Source organism: Bacillus rossius, chromosome 7 (assembly GCF_032445375.1).
Source record: "Bacillus rossius redtenbacheri isolate Brsri chromosome 7, Brsri_v3, whole genome shotgun sequence".
Classification (NCBI taxonomy): Eukaryota; Metazoa; Arthropoda; class Insecta; order Phasmatodea; family Bacillidae; genus Bacillus; species Bacillus rossius.
Window position 1 is genome coordinate 58,379,652 of NC_086335.1, and position 19,166 is coordinate 58,398,817.

General features: G+C 37.4%; 1 protein-coding gene across 5 annotated transcripts in view; it reads left to right on the forward strand.

Moving 5' to 3' along the window:
• LOC134534121 (nucleolar protein dao-5-like) overlaps positions 1 to 19,166 on the forward strand; it is a 357,536-nt gene that overhangs the window by 252,264 nt on the left and 86,106 nt on the right. For all 5 annotated transcript variants that reach the window (XM_063372196.1, XM_063372199.1, XM_063372200.1 and 2 more), the window contains exon 6: positions 2,334 to 2,373. In XM_063372196.1, coding sequence (XP_063228266.1) covers positions 2,334 to 2,373 — 40 coding nt within the window. The remainder of the gene's footprint in view (positions 1 to 2,333; positions 2,374 to 19,166) is intronic.

The window sequence follows — 19,166 nt, forward strand, 5'->3', positions numbered from 1 at the left end:
CCTCTGGATTGTTCTACAGGACCTCCTAGCACAAGCCTAGTGATTTCGGCTTCAGGTTGCGAAATGCAGCCAGTATTGAGCAGATTCAAGATCGGATGTATGTTTCATTGGAAAAGTAAAGTTGCGAGAGGCTGTTCCTTGTGCAACTTTCAATCTGCGTGAACACTCAGGGCGGCGAGGATTTGAACCAAGGGCTGCTGAAACAACCAGCAAGGGCTTCGCGAAGACTGGAGGAGACTGTGTCCGACCCGAAGCTGAAGACGAGCTCTGGCATCTCGCTGGAGTGGCATCGTGACGCTGCAAGCAGGGCAACAGAGGAGTGCAAGTGTGGTAGTGGTGTAAGGATATTTAAATGAACAATTGAGTGATAGTTTTTGAACACTGTTGGCTTTTGCAAATACAGTGAAAGACCTTCGATCCTGAATGTTCGGAACCACGACCATGTACAAATAGTAAATAAAAGATTTTGTGTTTCAAATCAAGATATTCTGTGTTAGTTTTTATTTTTATGAAAGCAGTTTTGTAATACTTACTCCTCCAAAATAGTGGTAAAATTTATATTCTGAATTTTTACATTAAAATTTGTGATAAATTATTTTAAAATGGATATATTCGGAACAAAAAAAAATAAATTAGTAAATATTTGTGGTTTAAAAGTGATGCAATAAGAGATGGACATTAAAACAAATTTAATTAATTTTCTGAACCATTCGCTTTGGCACATTGTTTTGTCCGGAAGTAACGACGTTCCTTTATTTTCAAAAACTAAAAGATATTTTTTTATGGTTTGAATTAAGTTTTGTTCCATGGAACAACTTGCATTTCTGTGTTTACACAGTGTTTTGGCATGCTTTTTGGTGTTATTTCAGTTTTATAGCAATTAACCATGTAATCTTGTTCCCACAAATTAGTGATTTTTCTGCCTCATTGTGAAATATAACCCCTACCAAAGAGGAAACACTGTACTGAAATTAAAATGACAGTAACTGTAAAATTTAAGTGAACTAAAAGTACCATTAGTAATGCAACTTGGCGGCAAAGGCCAACAGCCTAAATCCACCCAATAAAAAAAATATAAACGGCTCGATTGGTGCCGGATTACAGAATATGCTGAACCATAGAATGCTGGATCAAAGACCTTTCACTGTACTTGTGTAAATTGCTGTTTACTGACATTTCCAGTTGTCTACTGATAACATGTTAGGGTTGAATATTGATTCAAGTGTTCAGTGATAAGCAGTTTATTGGAAGACATTAAAAAACATTCTCCTTTTTCTTGTACCAATTAAAACTGACTAATCATTAGTATAGTTTTTGTAAGACTTAGTCCAGGTATAAAATAAATTTTGTTTTAAGTGAAATAAATCAACAAACTGATCAGATACATAGAACAATTTCTTTTTTTTTTTTTTTCCAGACCTAGCTGACAATGTGGAATGCTTATTTCTTTTTGGGTGGAGGGGGAAATCGTATCTGATACATGGAGTCTAGTAATAGTGTGTTAGGGTTAACTAAATTAAGATTAATATAGAAAACAAGCTACAAATACACACAGAATTGTCATGGTTAAAAATAGAGATGGACGAGAGTGCAAATTTTTGGGTTGAGTTGAGTTCTGTAATAATTCTTTCAAGTAGAGTTGACACGTAATAATTTTTTAGTCAAGTCTAGCTCTTTGCTTGAAGGGCTATGGTCACTTAATTTTTGAAGACTTTCAAACTACTGTATTTATATAGCTAACTTCTTTGTTTCTGCAATCATCAGATGTGTCTGTCAGCAACTTGCAGTAAAATCTCCTCCTGAGATATTTGTTTCCATGCAGTGGTTCTCAAAGTGCACCCTGGTACTGGTGCACTCAATATTTCCTGGTGCGCCCTTTGGTATTCCAGAGAAATGTGTGTTTAGACATGAAAATAAGTATATTTTATGTATTATACCATTTCATAATGGATATGAAAGCTCTTTTTGCTAACAGATCATTATGTTTTACTTGAACGACTAGGTGATTTTCTTGAACAGTGACTTCATTATTATACATATTTCTCAGAAATGTTTATGGCACAGTTATTTGTAGAATTTAAAATGTACCCCGACTTCAAAAAGTTTGATAACCACAGGTTTATGGTAAAATCAAACTGCTGACTGCAGTGAGTGTGTGTGTATGTGTGACAGTGTTTCATTCCAACATTTCTAACCGTGAAGATGTCATGTGAAGCATTTTACTCCTGAGATGCTGCGGTGTCGTGAAGAAGAAAATAGTTTTTAAAAAGTGGCAGTAGACGGTTTCTGTAGTGCATTGTTTGATGTTGATCATTTTTTAAAAATGTTTTCAGGTAATTGACAGGCCCCCTCCTGCTGAAGAAGTCAAGAAACGTAAGTCATTTAAAACTAATTACTGTATATTTTATTATAACTATTACCATAAATTAGCAAAGTAATAGCAGGTCTTTTTATGTTGTATATTAATGTAAATTTTTTCTCATTCACCCCCCTTCCCCCCCCCCCCCCCCCCCGCACACATTTTGTGATTAGTTTGTTTATGTAATTGAGTTCCTGTGCAAAAATGGTTTTACTGACTGAAATAATGCTGATTTTATTGAATTTATTTTTTATTATTATTTTTCATGTATATTTAAATAACATCTAGAAGACAATTTTTACATTATAACATCCCACTAATATTATTAACTTGCTGAAATCCATTGAATATTTCTAAAGCAACCTGTGCCCAAACAAAGATGCTAGTCATGAGGAAACAACAAAATTTATCTGATTAAAAGTGTTACTTCATGGCATCCTGCTGAATTTCATGAAATTTTTTTTGGATCTAGGTTTTGCGTAATGCTATAATCAATTAAGACAAACATATAAATAATTTTTTTATAACAAAAAATATCACATTTTTGATAATATTATATTTTATGTAAACAGTAAATACACAACTCCATTTCAGTTACAGTTGCATTTTAAGCATAGGTGTAGAGAAAATTTCTTAGAAAGTACATGTAACACATCATTGTTTGAGGTGATGTTTTCATCTTTACATCTAGGATAATACAGATTGATTTGGAACACTAGGACATTTTATTACTGCAATTATAAGTAGTGAATCTCCCAAATGTAGTTTATTTCATTACTTCATAATTGCACATTGAGTGTTAAAGGCCACAGAACACTCATTTGCAGCGTTGATACACCGCTATGCCTGCTGTTTGTTTTTGATATCTTTACCATGCATAGTTCCCAAAAATAAACATTATTATTCACAATTTAAAATACAATGCGTTAATCCTTTGATTAATAGAAATTTCAACTCTTTACCTTTCTCTTTACTTCCCTTCCATTTGATTGCTAAAAAACAACATAGAAATGTCATTAATACTGAACACAGAAAAATTATACTTTCTCTAGCCTTTGAACTTACTAAAATTAATTCAATTAACAAACATTTTTTACTATGCATTAATAGAGCTTATAGTTCCATCACTTAGGACTGGTTTCGAGTAAAAGTTGTAACCTGAAAGTCCAGCCAAAAAAATAGTCAACTACTCTCGGATGATCCACAAGTAATGGCTGTTACAAATAGGCTTAATCTAAATAATTTTTTTCAGCAGTCTTCTACTTGCCATCGGCAAATCTAGCTCTCGACATGAACCATAACATGCTTAGGGATCGTCCATTAATCACGTGAGGCTCGTAGGGGGAGGAGGGGGGGTCGGGAAAAATCACGAAATATCACAAGGGGGGAGGAGGGGTGTAGAGAGATATCACGTGTATTTATTTTTTCGCTCGATTTCTACTAAACCGAAAAGCGACGCGTGACCTTGACTCGCCGTAGCCAGGCAACAATATCACCGCCCGCCGCAACATGAACCACCCGGCTCGGCTTGCCAGTCGCCAGTAAGACTGTGATTTTGGCACCGAATAAACATGCTTTGCTTAATTTTCCAGAATGAAATTAGATTATACCTATATTTAAAGATAAATTTCTGAAATTTTTAAAAATATTTTGTACCAAAAAAATACACGTGATTTATTGGGGGGGGGGGGGGGGGTTAGTCTAAAACCTCACCACAAATCAATAGGGAGAGGGGGGGTTAAAAATTTTCTAAAAAAACATCACGTGATTAATGGACGACCCCTTATCTAGCAACTGTCCACCTACCACCTTGTTACTTGCCTTTCAAGGTTATGGCTTACACAAGGGATGGCTGCTCCTTTGGACGTACTGGGTAGCATCATGACTCCCGCTCCTTGTATGCAGCTCATAGCATGGTAGTGGGAGACTTAATCTAATCCTCCTCGTTCGCCGGCTGATGGCCGAGCTTGCCTGTCATCAGGTTGCTACTTCTACCTCGGATGATTCAGCAGCCATCTCCAAAGAGTCCGGCCTGGCACACCTACTTAGGATTGCTCCTCGTTGCATTGAAAGCACCACTCGCTTAGCGAGTAGATACTCACTCCTCGAATGTTCCTTAGACTTCTCTTCAGACTACCCCAGCATGTCGTGAAGTGACTCATCGTGCTGACTCGTTCAGTCTTTTTTCGAATTCTACTCCCAGAAAGTTACACGGGTAGAGTAAACTCTTCTCCTTTACTCCTGCTGACTCAATGTCCAACTGCCCACATATCCAAAACAGCTCCATTGAGGCATTTTATACCCATTCAGACTGCAACACTTCCAACATCTCCTCCATAGTCTTTGCTGACCACAAAATATAATTATCATACAGTATTTCAACTTTAGTCGTTGACTTAAATCCTTATATTATGTTTAAATTTATTTTTTTGCTAAACTTTCAGTTGAATGCCAAAAGTCAAACTTATATGAATGACATTGGACACTCTGTCCTGACAAAGTTTTTATTGTCCTTTGTGCTGATAGCTCAGAAATTATTGTGTGTGCAAATTAATAAGAAAATTTTTTCAATATTGTTTGTTAAATTCAGTCATCATATCTCTTGGCAGAACTGTGCAATTGATTTTATTGCTTGAAGGTTCACATTGCTGTAAGTAATATACTTGTCCTCATACACTTATTCTTACATATTGGTGAAATGTGAACTGTAAAGTTGGCTGGTCAAAAGTCACACAAACCTACATTTATTCTAACAGAGGTAATTTTTTAAAATTGTTTTTATAGTTATACCATGAAATTCATAAGTGAAATAATAGGCATTTGATGCTTTGTAAAATAAAGTTCTGTACCTAGATCACATTAAATAATTTTTTAAATTTAAAATTATTATAATATTATAATCTTGAATACTGGTTAGAATATCAGATGCATAGTTTTGCAGTTCTACATGTGCTACTTTATTCCTCTTGTAGAAGGACTTTCTTTTTTTATGAAGTCCTTGTTTCTGCAAGTTAATTAACTTTTTGATTCAGTCGTTTAGTGTTTTCAAAATCATGGCCTAACAGATGTTTCTAGAATGGGTATATTTTTTTTGAGCATACCATACCATATGATTTATCAATACCTTCTGTTAATAAATGTTTAAAGCATTCTTTACTATTTTTTGTGTCTTTAAAATCATTATAACAATTAATCAGTTCCAAATGTTTTGTGTTCCTTTAGTTATTTTTTTTTATAATACTAAATGCATGAGAAAAAAAATGTTAATTACATTTCACTCTTTTCTTGCTATACCCATACACACAGCTTGAACTATCACTGAAAACTAACATATGTGGTACCGTAGAACCTCAGTTATCCGGGATCTGATTAACCGAGCATTCAATTAACCAGGTTCTCAATTAAAAATTAAACATTGTTTTTTTTTTGGTGGTGGGGGGGGGGGGGGGGGGGGGTGAAACTAAGCCAGCAGTGTCATTCATTAGGGTAGAGACAAGGTAGGAGTAAAACTAAAAACTACGTAACTAGTACATACGTATGTTTCCAGAATTGTTTGTTGATGCAAGTCAAGTTATTCGTTAAATTGCACGTACCTATGCACATCAAATTGTAAATATAATTCTTATTTTTCATTGAAACTGTCTTTTAGGTCATTACAAATAATTTAATTCATGCATATTTTTAGAAATTAATAATTAGTGTAAGTAATACTTGTACTTTTTTTTTGTTTAAATTACTTACAAAGTTTTGCTGTGTTGTGTAATCTAAATACATTTGAATTTGATTATCTGTGATTTTCGCATATACAGGCTGACCTCCCCCCTATTACCTCGGTTAATCAAGGTTCTACTGTATTTGCCTATTTTTATGTACACAAGAAAAGAAAGATGTAAGTTAGTGAGGGATTGAATAAATAAATTATAAGCAGCACTCACATAAATAGGATAGACGATGCAGTGATCCGTGACTCAAGCTAACTGCCCATCAAGGTGTTGCTGGCTGTGTGTTGTCTTTGAGCATATGGTTACTGTGACCTCACACAATCCTGCTTGCCATGCTGTTTCTCCTCTGTATATTGCGAGTGGTTATTTGTATTCCTACCAAGCGAAAACCACTCTTATTTCTAATTTTGCTTTGATTTGAAAGCATGTTAATTTTGGGTGCATTTCACCTTGAGCTACTTGACAAGTGACTAAAAGTTATGAAGTAGGAACTTGTTCTTACTTGGGCATGACTTGAACAGTACCAGAGAGAGACTACTTCTTACATCCGTTCAGCATTAAGAAAAAAGAGAAAGAAGATTGGGATACCCTTGTGTTAGATTTGTTTAATAGTAAACTGAAATTCCCTTATGTCACACTTAATGACATTGACCAAAGTTATAATTTTTGCATGATTTGCATTGGAGACAAATGATAGTGTTTCAAACAAAACATATCTCACGAAAAAGTGGTATCACTATTTGTTAGGACTTAACATCTGAAAGACTGGCTGTTTTGAGTGCAGCATCACGAAATATGGCCTAAGCAACGTGTGATTGATGGCAAAAATCTTTGTCAAGACAGACACTCACTGAATATGCATCAAGCATCAGATTGGCAGAGGAAGTAATTTCAGATGACTGAGCAAGTATATACATGACAGGCTACAGGGGATATACTAGTGTATCTTTTGTATATTAGTTATCTATTAAAGTTTAATTTATTCATTAAATTATTTGATAACTAAATACATGTGTGCATACAGCTCAGTGTCTTTCAAATAACTTGATTTTGATATATTATAGCCCTATTTGAATTTTTTTTGTGTGGGTTTTAATGTATATTCGTGCAAGAAATGGAACTAGTGTGTCAGTGATAAGTAGTTTATGCACACTATTTCTTTCTCAACTAGCTAGTGTTTAGCAATAATTTGAGTCTAGAGTGTCTCACTGTCAAATTTTTGAGAAACATTTCGTAATTTATATTTTCACATTATATTAGTTAGTGAAACATGGTTTGTACCATTGCTGAAGTCCCAGAGTGATGTCCTGTGCAGAAATGATTGAACAAACAAGGCAAGTAATATCAATTTTATATTCTTGAAGATGTTGGAGCTATAGTAATGTAAGTAAGCATCATCAAATTATTGTACTGGTCACATGAATATTTTATTTTTACTTAGCTTATTAATAACTGAGTTTGAGGGTCCAGGGTGGTTAAGTTGTTAGATCACTTAGATGGAATACAAAACATTATGAGAAACAAAATAATGAAATACTATTCAGAATACTAGTTGAAAAAAACATAGATTTTCTATCATGCAAACACTAAACGTTTGGCTACAGACGACTACTGTACCATAAATATTGTAATTTTATCATAGGGCTACAAGGATGTCTGTAACAATCTACAACTTGTACCTCCCTTGTTTTGGTCTTGTGAAGTAAACCATTCCTCTAAGACAAGTGCTTAAAACCATCACTGGAATTTAGTTGTGCACCAAATAATTTAAAAAAATACAAGACCATAAAAAGACAAGACATAATTGTAAAACCTCAAAATACAACCCTATAATAAATTATTTTTTCTACAGCTTTCGAGTGTGTGTAACCAGAAAAAATTTTTTAAAAAAATATTGTGAATCATTTAAAATTACTGTTCAAAACAAAAACAAACATTTCAAATCTTCAATATTCCACCTCATAACTCTAAACTCCATTTCACAACTGCATGTTTTAAAGCATGTTAGAAACTGGAAAACAGGTATTTACAACTAATACATGTCCATGCCACATTCTATAGTTACTCAAAAAGAAGTTAACACTTAATAAAAAGTATCACATCCAAAGCCTAAGGTCATAATAGTGTCTCAATAAAAATTGATAAAATGGCTGTTTTTATTGTTAGTAACATGCAGAGCTTCGAGTATCTGGGTGCTTTTCTTTTGTTTTGGGAATATGCCAAAGTTCATCATATCACAAAAATGTCTTAAGATTACCATCCAGTATCTAGCCAGTATTAATTGAAGTGTCTCCAGTATTTATTTGTAAAATACGTAATATAAAATAGACTTATTATCTTCATTAATCTGGTTTTATGCCCTTGAATAGAACATTGACTTCTTTTATTAATGTGGTTGATGGCATTGATTCGATGAATTGTAAAAATACTGCCCCTGGTCAAACTTCTGTACTTTAACAAAGTTTTTGACCTTCTGTATAATGACATACTTGTGGCTAATTTACATAGTTTTTATTATAATTGCTCCGTTAATACTTATGCCTGTTGTAAATCGTAACTTACAGATGGTTTTTCATTTGCTACAAGTGAATAACTGTAGTGACTTACAAACACTGGCGTGCTACAAGGACATGCTTCCGTCTTTCTTCCGTTTCCAGTATTTATCAATTACTTCCCCACCAGCTTAACATACTGTGTGTATGTTTGTATGTACGTATGTTTGTGAGAGTATATTATATAGTATATGCACGCTCGATGTTAGTTCCACATTAATGTGTTAAGTTGTTTAGCGAAATATTTCTTAATGTAAGAACAAGTAATTTGGGTATTTTAATATATGAAAATCAGCAGCAGTATAGTCATTTTTCAAATGTTTGTTAAGTTGGAAATTAGTATGCTTAGGTATCAACTACATTTGTGCAACATCTGTCACACATGCACTATGCTCTCTGGCACTTAAATAGCTGGATCACAGATCTGGTAGACTAATTTCCATCCGGGACAATAACTTGTCTTGGCGCCCCGTTTCCCCCACCCCACCCCTTCAAACCAACGAAACCAAAACCTTCCCTGATACAATATATTTGTGATTTAACTTACATGGTAAATAAATAGATTTACTTAGTCATTTCCTTTTTATAAATTGCAATTTTGATAGTACGCGAAAAATACCAGTTTTTACATAGTTGACGATGTGCATGTATGTATCTTTCAATACAGATAAGTCAGTTCATCTACCCTCCAACATTTGTTTTTGTGTACCAGCGCTACGATATTCAAGTAAGTATCTATAGTAACAATTTATGTGCCAGTTTAGCGCCCCTCTCCACCAAATCCGGCGCCCGGGACACAACCCCGTCTGCCCCCCCCCCCCCCCCCCCTCCTGACCCGGAGTGGGGTTCGTCGGGGCTGTGTGGACGGGGACGAGAAGCCTAAGATGTACATCAAGTTCTGTCCCTGCCCGAACACGCCCGAATATTCACCTTCGGCCAACCTCGAGATTTGTTTTATTTTTGCGCAGGAAAAATGAATTCAAATATTAAAAGTGGTCGGTTAGGTTAGCTACATTAAAACACTATGGACGGTTAGTTAGGTCAGTATAGCTACATTAAAATAAACAGAATAATATAAATATATATATATATATAAATAAACCCGAGGTTGGCCGAAGGTGAATATTCGGGCGTGTTCGGGCAGGGACAGAACTCGATGGACATCTTGGGCTTCCCGGACGGGACCGGGCCATACCGGGTGTCTCAGGGCGGGAAGAACTTGCCCAGCGAGGAGGCAGAGTGCGTGGCTGACCGCCATCCGCAAATAGCTTGCTTCCCACAACCTCCTCCCCCCTCCTCTTCAACTTCCTCTTCGACGCTTTGCAGTCCGTGTTGAAAGAAAAAAAAAATGCAACGAGACCGAGTGTTGGTACGGAGTCGGAGCGCGCCGGTGACGGACGAATGTGAGAGCGCGCGTTTGCGTTTGGGAGAGAGAGGAACGAACTTAACGGTTTAACGTCTTCAAACAGCTGGGTCATTGGATGCTGATGTTAGGCGAAACTTTTGACGAGGCTATAAAAATAATAAATCTGATTTTTAGGGATCTTGTCGTAAGATTTTAATTCCGTGCGACAAAAACTATATATCAGTTTGTTTCCCAGTTTTGTCCAAATATAAAGTAATAATTTTCTTTGAAGTAGAAAAGTCGACTTATGCGATGATGCAAGAAGGGTTGCCAATCCCGCGTTTTTTTTTTGCATGTTGTAAACGTGGCTGGCGTTGCCGTGTTTAGTTGCAGTACTCGAAAGCATTTAAAAGCTATCGCATGTTTTTATACAAGTTTCGTTCCATGGTTTCGTCTATAAGTGTATTTTTTGGACAGTAAAAAAAATACTAAAACTGGTGTTTCACGTACATTTTTATGTTTCAAAAATTTTAAACCCCTTAAATAAAGCCCTTAAATTAAAAAAAAAAGGGGGGGTGGGTTGTCTGTAAAGTCGGTTTACGGACGATAATTTTACTTGATAACGTCATAAGAAAACATGATGAAACGTTGCATACTTTTTAATTTTCAAATATTATTTACAGTTTTTGCAAATTTAATTTAAATAATTTGTTTAAATATAATCACGAACAATTAGTTAAAAAGCCAGCATTTACCTGTTTGATATTATAGAAGATTTTCTCTCACGGTGGTCACGTATGTGTAGAGACCGGAAAAATTCGCGGATTCATTTCACGACAGCCTAAAATTCATATAGTTCTGCCTCTGCTATTGGCTCACAACTCAACCGTATGACTGGGCCAGTGAGAAACACTCAACCGAAGCTGTGTCGAATCGCAGGCCGCTACATTGGGACACCTTCACAAGACCAGCAGCCAATGAGAGGGTGACATTTGACCGAGTGTACGTAGAACTATGAAGTTCATCCTAGAAGTCATTGAACCCCCGCGAATTTTTCCTGTCCCTACGGATGTGTAGAGACCCGGAAATTTCGCGGATTCATTTAGTCGCAAGCTAGAATGCAAACCTTCACACTCTCGCACTGTGTCCATGATTGGCCCGCAGTTGTTTGGACACGCCCCTCTACGACCGTGAGCCAACGATGCCCAGCTAGGAGAGAAATAAGCGAATCAGGTAGTGCCAAATAACAAGGATAAAAATGTTCTCGCTAAGAAATCAACCAATGGGAAAGTAAACATGGGTCGAGCACACCTATAACTTTGAATTCTGTCTTGAGGCCGGAAGAATCCGCGAAATTTCCGGGTCTCTAGGTATGTGACACGGTGTGTGAGACGGGACTTGAAGGCGCGGGCCTTCCCTGTGGGGTTGTGATTGGCGGAGTGTTCCTGGGACATGCAGGGTCTTGCAGGGAGTGTGTTTGGCCGTTGGGCGGGCTACGGCGGGGCAGGTGGGCTGCGGCGAACTGCCTTGGGCGGCGAGTGACAGGTGCCCGGCCCACAAAGGAAACGTGTTCGCGTCGCTTGTCATTACCCTTACCGCGGTGCGCCGTCTTCAGTTTATTCTCGTACACCCACCAAGAACCCCTGGGTACAAATTATCCCAGCGTACCAGCTTCGACTCGCGAGAATCAACTTGAAGTATTAACCAAGCCTTTCTCTCACATGGAATTGAAAATTTAATTTTTTTTATGACATTACTTAGTTATAAGGGCTATTTGTGTCGATATATTACGATACCTCACTTGAATTCATTGTGTCACGCTTATTTTTTTAACTGATCTTGATTAGTTAAATATAATGGGTGTAAAAAGTTGCTAAGTGATGATAATTACAAACACTTAAGCGATTTTTACGATCATTTTATCGCAGTTAGTAAATATTTGTTGAAAATTATAGAACAATTGCAAGCGCTGTATCGTAAGATAGGGTATAGCAATGAAAACATGGAGAAATGCCCCCCATAGACAATATTTTGAATAACGTATGTCGTGACATGAGAATACGCTACATAGCGTTTTTGGTGCCTGATCTTGGGCTGTCCTAGAGATAATCGAAAAAGTACCTACATGTGTAGTATATTGGTCCGTAAATTGATTGTGGAGATGCAACTCGGGGGTATGGTAGGGAAGTAATTGGCCATATGTATATAAATGAGAAGCCTAAGATGTACATCAAGTTCTGTCCCTGCCCGAACACGCCCGAATATTCACCTTCGGCCAACCTCGGTATTTGTTTTATTTTTGCGCAGGAAAAATTAATTCGAATATTAAAAGTGGTCGGTTAGGTTAGCTACATTAAAACACTTTAAAACACTATGGACGGTTAGTTAGGTTAGTATAGCTACATTAAAAAAAACAGAGAAATATAAATATATATAAATAAACCCGAAGTTAACCAAATGTCAATATATAGGCGTGTTCGGGCAGGGACAGAACTTGATGTACATCTTAGGCTTCCCGTATATAAATAGTGAGATGTCTGGAGAACTTCGGGACATGACTGCTCCCTGTCGTACAGTGGAAACTGATGCCATGTTTTGCGCGATACGTGACGCTATTTGTTTGTGGGCCTATAACTACAAGCACAAGGGAAAAAAAAACTCTGGCGAGAGGTTCAATTCGAAAGTGTTATGTTTATAATGTTAATTTAACTATTTGATGACTAATTGCTTAGTAAAAGAGATTTATAAACAGTTAAACATATAAATGAGTAGGATGTGCGAAATTTCTGGTGTGGCACATCACAAAATATGTGGTTACCAAAATAAAGTGAAATAAGTTTCACTGGTAGGTCTGTTTACCTGCATCACGTCTCACAATCAGTGTAGCTACGTTAGTAATATACTATGAAACTAACAGGCGGGCCCAAAACTGCTTTAAAAAAAACTAGGTCCCAGTCTCGGCAATTAGAGTTCCTCCCCCATGCGCCGTCCTGCGTGTCTGCTTCGGCTGGAAGTGAGGTCGACCTGCGAGCACTCTCGATCGAAGCACCTATCGATCATTCTCGTTCCTCGTCATAGGGTTAGAATGTGCCCAACGTAGGACAAGCCTTAGGCGAACATTGTTTTTATCGTAGATAAAACATAAATAATAGGTGTTATTATCTTTTACAATTAAACCTGCAAAGTTTTTTTTTAGTTTTTTTTTTTTTTAGGAAAGGGGGATAAATCGATAAACTAAAGTCCTAATTGTAGAAAAATCTTAACTAACTCATATTTTTAATAGAGAAATTTTTTATACTAAAGAGATATGGAGCACGTATACCTTGGGGACATGCGTAACTTGGAAGTAGAAATGTAAAACCTCATATGTGGAATGGTGGATATAGAATAAGAGTATCACCTTTACCTTAAGTGTCAGAAATGAAAATATGGCTATACAAATGTAACACACCTTCAACATATTGTACATGCGGTTGCATTATGAATATGCATAAATGTTTTAATGTAACCTTCCTATCATATTATTTGTAAATCAAGTTAAGCAAAATATTATAAGAACGACATGCGAGTCGCTATGCACATAAACACACGTACACGTTTACGCTGTATATTTACACATAAAGCTAAAGCAAAACATTTCTGTTACCTTTTTTTGTTTTTCCCCTTGTTTTAAACGTTGCACTAGAATCGTCCATGCCTTATTATTCTCGATATATATGTATCGGTTTCTCCAAGCGCAAAATAATTTTAAAAAATATATTTTGTTTCGGTGTGAGAAAACTTCACACGGGTTTAACTTTATTTTAACCACTACGACCGTTCACGTGTTTTGGAAGAATGAAACTCTTTGTCTTTTTGTTTTAACCGTTTTATCCATTTTCAATTGAACTTTTAACAACAACAAAAATTAATTTTAAGTAGATATACGCATCATTTTATGAGCATGGTGATTTCATTTGATTTCAAACGCACTAAAAGTTTTTTTTTTTTTTTATCTCCGTTGTTTGCCGTGTTTATCATCGCATAGACAATGCGTTGTGCGTGTCAGCCGACGAAATGCCCGCAAAGCGACTCGGGATTGGAGCACTCGGCAGCGGTAACTAGCCTCTCGTCCAATACCACTCGGGATCCCAGACGTCGCTCTCCTTCGCCCCAACACGCGCGCCGATGATTGCGCGGGCCGGTGAGGGGGGGGGGGGGGTGGGAAGGGGGGCGTGGCACAGCGACTGGCGAGGGCGGGTTTGAAACATTCATCAGGTATCGAGCGCCTTGGCGCCGGCGACACCCCTCCCCCCCCCCCCCCTTACCCCTTACCTACTTCACTCCAGGCGTCTGCGCTCGCCTCTGCTCTTCAGCGGCGATGCACAGTTTACGTGATCAGCCAGTTACGTGTTGTCCCGCGTGTGTTCGGTTTGTTTATTACCTGCCTGCCAATGCGCAGCTTTCAGAGTCTGAATGTGCGCTGAAGCACCTGGCGAACAGAGTGACGTATACCTTGAACAGGGTCTACCAGGCATCAATGTCGTGTTCCTGTTTACGGTAACAACGCGTGCAAGGACTTGGTAGTTCATTCATTTCTCAACCTCCCACCCCCTTTTCCCCCCTTACTCAGTCCCTTTTGGCATTACACATATACCTCAAGTATGTATAATATGAAGTTTTAATTTTCGAAGCAAAAATTTTATAATAGATGATAATAAAAACATATTTTAAGTAATTGAGTATCTATTCTCTCCGGGTAGTGAAGCGACGCTCGTCTCAAATGAGGAATGATGACGCTGATCTCGCACGCAGAGCCTTTTTTTTTACATCACTATTAGTTAAAGGTAAATTTAATTCAGGTAAATTTATTCCGATAGGTATCCAGCATTTGATGTTGGGTTACATTGTTTCCCGCAAGATATTCGTGAAGGGTATTTTCGAAATGTAGAAGGTTACGCAAGTCGTCATAATTACGAAGTCTTGCGTGACTTTCCACTGCTATTAGGTAACATTTAGTGAATATTTAAGAACATTTGAGACGAAAAAGTAAAAAGTTATCGCGATAATTTTTACAGAAAAAGCCCTTATGTAATTTAAATTAAAAGAAAAATGAAACCAAAATGGCGCATGAGACTCAACCTTAACGCTCAATTAAACATATTTATATATAATATATGCACACACACAACTATCGAAGTTTCATATGCCTTTGATCTCGGCGTGTTTGTGTTCATCCTTGTTGTCAAAATGATAATCCTTCTACTCATATCTGTCAGTAAAATAATTATAACTATTGACACCATTCACCCCACGGTTTTTTTTAAATAAAATACATTTTTTTTTAATTTTACACTATTTTTAAATTAAATTTATTTTCTATTTTTTAGTTGGATTTTCTATGAAATCGTGTTTTTTAGTTTTTTTAAACTCTTATTTATTAAGTTTTACTATGACATCCAGTGTGTATAACAGCAATTTCGTATACCCAAGATTTTTTTTTGATTGCAAGAATCGATCAAAGAACATATTAAGTTGTGTGTATTGTCATTGTGAAACAATTATTAACTAAAAATTCTTAACTCAGTAAAATAAACTTTTAAATTTAAATTACCGCTTTATCGAAACTCTCTTTCCCCCCTTACGTTTGTCGCTGGTTCCCCCGCCTCTTCACTCCGCCATAGCTGCTTCATTTCATCTTCCTCGCGTCGAGGGAATTAAAATTACTTTTATACTCTTAAAACGAAACTTTCTTTGTAGTTACGTCAGAGATCTCTGTTGCACGTTTACACGAATGTTCGTTCATATCCTTAAGAAGGTAACTTCGTATTTGATAAACTTGTTTTCGCGAATATTTTTTGGCCTCAACCTAAGTCGCGACAAAAACAAGGCCAGACTTAAAATCTTAATTAATATTTCTCTCCTGACAACTTTACGAAAAATAACTATATATTTATGCAAAGTCGATTGGCCCGATGTAATAAATTACATGGGTATTTGGATAAGAATATGATATGAAAAGCGTAAGTCTGCAGCAGAAATAAAAAATGATTACATTTTATGACAGCTTCCTCCTTATAGGTGATGATTTTCAGAAACGCATGTTGGTGAAAGTCGTTTATTCAGTTGTCGATAGCGCCAAAATGTGTTTCCTAAACAGGTTGTAGCGTAAAACTTGATATCAGGAATCATTATTTTTTAGAAGTAATTATGTCCCAATTTTAGGACTAGTGTTGCGTCACAAGGGCACAACATGTATGCAGTTTTTTGTGCTAAAGTTCCGGAGTTTACAACTTGTACTCTTTCAAACGACAAGATAACTGGCGGTGTGATTTACATACTACTTGATTTGTTACGTTCTTCAGCGGGTTCCAGTATTCACATTTTTCTCTGACCAAAGTGTTTTAATAAATAACGAAACAAAATCAGAGAAACTTTCAGTAATATTGTTTAAGTTTTTTATATGAACGAAAATCACTGCCGAGCGTTCCGAAACGACAAAGCTGACACAGCTGTTTACTTCTTATCATTCGTTTATTGGCATTGTAGATGATCGTTTACGTCTCGTCAGTGATTTCGGTCAGCAGTAACGGACCCCACTTGGAGTTCGTATTGTTGCTGAGCGGCCTCGGAAATTCCGTGGGCCGCCGCGCGGAGTGACGCAGCCATTCTCGACTGTTCGGGTGTCAGGTCGGCCCGAGATGACGCGACTCGTCACAGCTGCTCTCGTCGGTTCGAAAGGTCGCCATAGACTTCCTAAGCAACGACGCCGGTCTCCGCGACAGTATGGCGACATAGTTCCGCGGGGTGTGTCGCGTGAGTTTCGTGAGGAGTGCGGTAAGAGTTCCGGGTGGATTCCGAGCGAAGGGAAGAGGGTGAGAGACCTCCTCCCTGAGAGTTGAGTGACGCGCAGTTCGACTGGAACGCGAGAGTGCGGCGACTGAGTGGTGCGAGACTGTGTGTGTGGACAGGAGCGCGGTAAGGGGCGAACCACTGTTGAGCCTGGCTCCAGTGAGGAGTGCGAACTGCGGAACTTGACATTGTTTTGTGACTTTGTGTTATACCCATGATTCGAAATTAATTCTTAATACAATTAAGAATACAATTTAACATTTATTATATCAAATTAATAAGTGTTTATTTAGTGGTTTTCAAAACTTAAAAAGGTATATTTATATTTAAACGCTTTCATGAACTATCGTGTATTCATGTGGTACGAAATTTTTTAACTAACCGTTGCGTTGGCGCGAATTCTGTGCTGTAAAACTGCTTAATGCCGCGGTGCCTTGCACACACAAAACCGCGCGATGTAAACCTTGTCCAGTATTGAGTTTCCGCGCGTAGCCGCTCGGCGCGAGACGCTACCTCTTCAGTGGCCCGGGGGCGTGGGAGGGGCGGGGGAGCCAACCGCCTTACCGTTGGATGCGGGACCGCTGACCGGAAGTACCCACCTGCTTCCTGCGCGCCGCGACAGCTGTCCCCCGGCGCGCGTGGCTCTATCCAGGGAGTCGCGAGTGCTCGTGTTCAAAAACCTGATGCTTGTTTCCATCGGCCCCTTCAGTTCAACAAGTCCCTCTCGGCTAAACCTCTATAAGAGCTTCATTCTTGGGCACCAGTATGTATACTTATTAAAATGTACTTATAACCTAATGCAGGTTTAATCAACAGAAATAATTAACGTGTTATATTTTTTAATTTACTCGTCATTTCACAAGCCTTGGTCAAATTAGATTTCCGCACCTTCTGGTAGTAGACAGACACAATAACATTTTGTGATATACTTTCACCCTTCCGTGTTCCGTCGAATTAAAGAGGTTTAACATGACCACGGAGATCGCCTGCGACTGTAGCTGTTGGCTTGTATCTCCGGTGCCTTCATTGATTTTGTGATGTCGTGGCAGGCACCCCCCCCCCCCCCCCCCCCCAACTACTTCAAATATTTTAGACGTTGTCCCTTCAATATTAAATCATTCTAGAACAAAGGCCTTTATTTCACTACACTGCCAAGGAAAGACAGCCTTAACGGCGTGGTTACAGTAATAAAGGACTCGGCTAATAGGTTCTGGCGAAACACCATCATACTTCGAAACTTTTAAACTATAGTTTCCCAAGAGAATGTGCTGGGGCGGTGACACTGCAGTATTGATGGAAATCGATCCATAGACCTTTAAAGGGAAGTCAAGTTATTTACAGACTTAATTCCAGATGGTACGTTTGAAAAAGTACGGGAAATTATTCATGTTTGGTTTTTCCAGTTGGGTGACCACCGCCCTAAAAATTTTTCACTCGGCATACGTATTTCATTGAACACCTAATAAGTTGTTAAAAATAAAAAAAATAAAACTAATAAATTGTTTCTACAAATGCTTTGATTGCGCGCGTATTAAACTTTTGGTTCGCGTCTGTATAAATCTGAAAACTAGACACGAAAAAAGATTACAAACTCGAAAAAAGTTACAATTTTTAATTAGAGTTTTTTTTTTTTTTTTTTTTTTTTGCTAACGAACATTTATTGGCCTTTCTTTTGGGTTCCAGGAGGGAAGAAACTATGGTTATCTGAAATAAAATAACTTCATCTGGTGCAGGCAAACCTTGTTCGATGCCAAAGTATGTTGTTATAGAAATAACATATCACTTAATGGAAAGCAAACATTTCACGTATCTTTAAAAAATAACTCGTTTTTGCCCTGCTGAAAAAGTTCACATAAAAATGCCGACCACTTAGTGTAAAATGTGTTCCAGTTAAATTTTATTTCAGGATTGCAGTTTCCTATTTTATCCTTGGGAATCAATTTCACGATATTATCTCTTTACAGGGTTTGTACGCCTCCTTAATATACCGGTACTTTAAAAGTCCTTAATTTGTCTTCAATTTAATAAGGGCCCTTTGACAACCCCTTTTCACTAATAATCCTTAAAACTCCTTAATAAAAGACTGCTGGTGTGCAAATAATGGATAAACACGGTTATTTTATTGTTCCTTTGTTTCGTACTTGGCAGCAAAGAACATACGTATGATGCAGTACAATATGCGAATTTTGGGCCACATGATTAGATTTTATGTGTAAAATTTTTAATTCGTTTTTCATAATTAGCATTTAACATTTAAATTAAAAATTATAAAAAATTAAGCCAATGTAATGAGTGATAAAATTAAATGTTTAGTGCTATAGATTTCAGATGGGCTCTATGCTTGAGTTAGATATGTG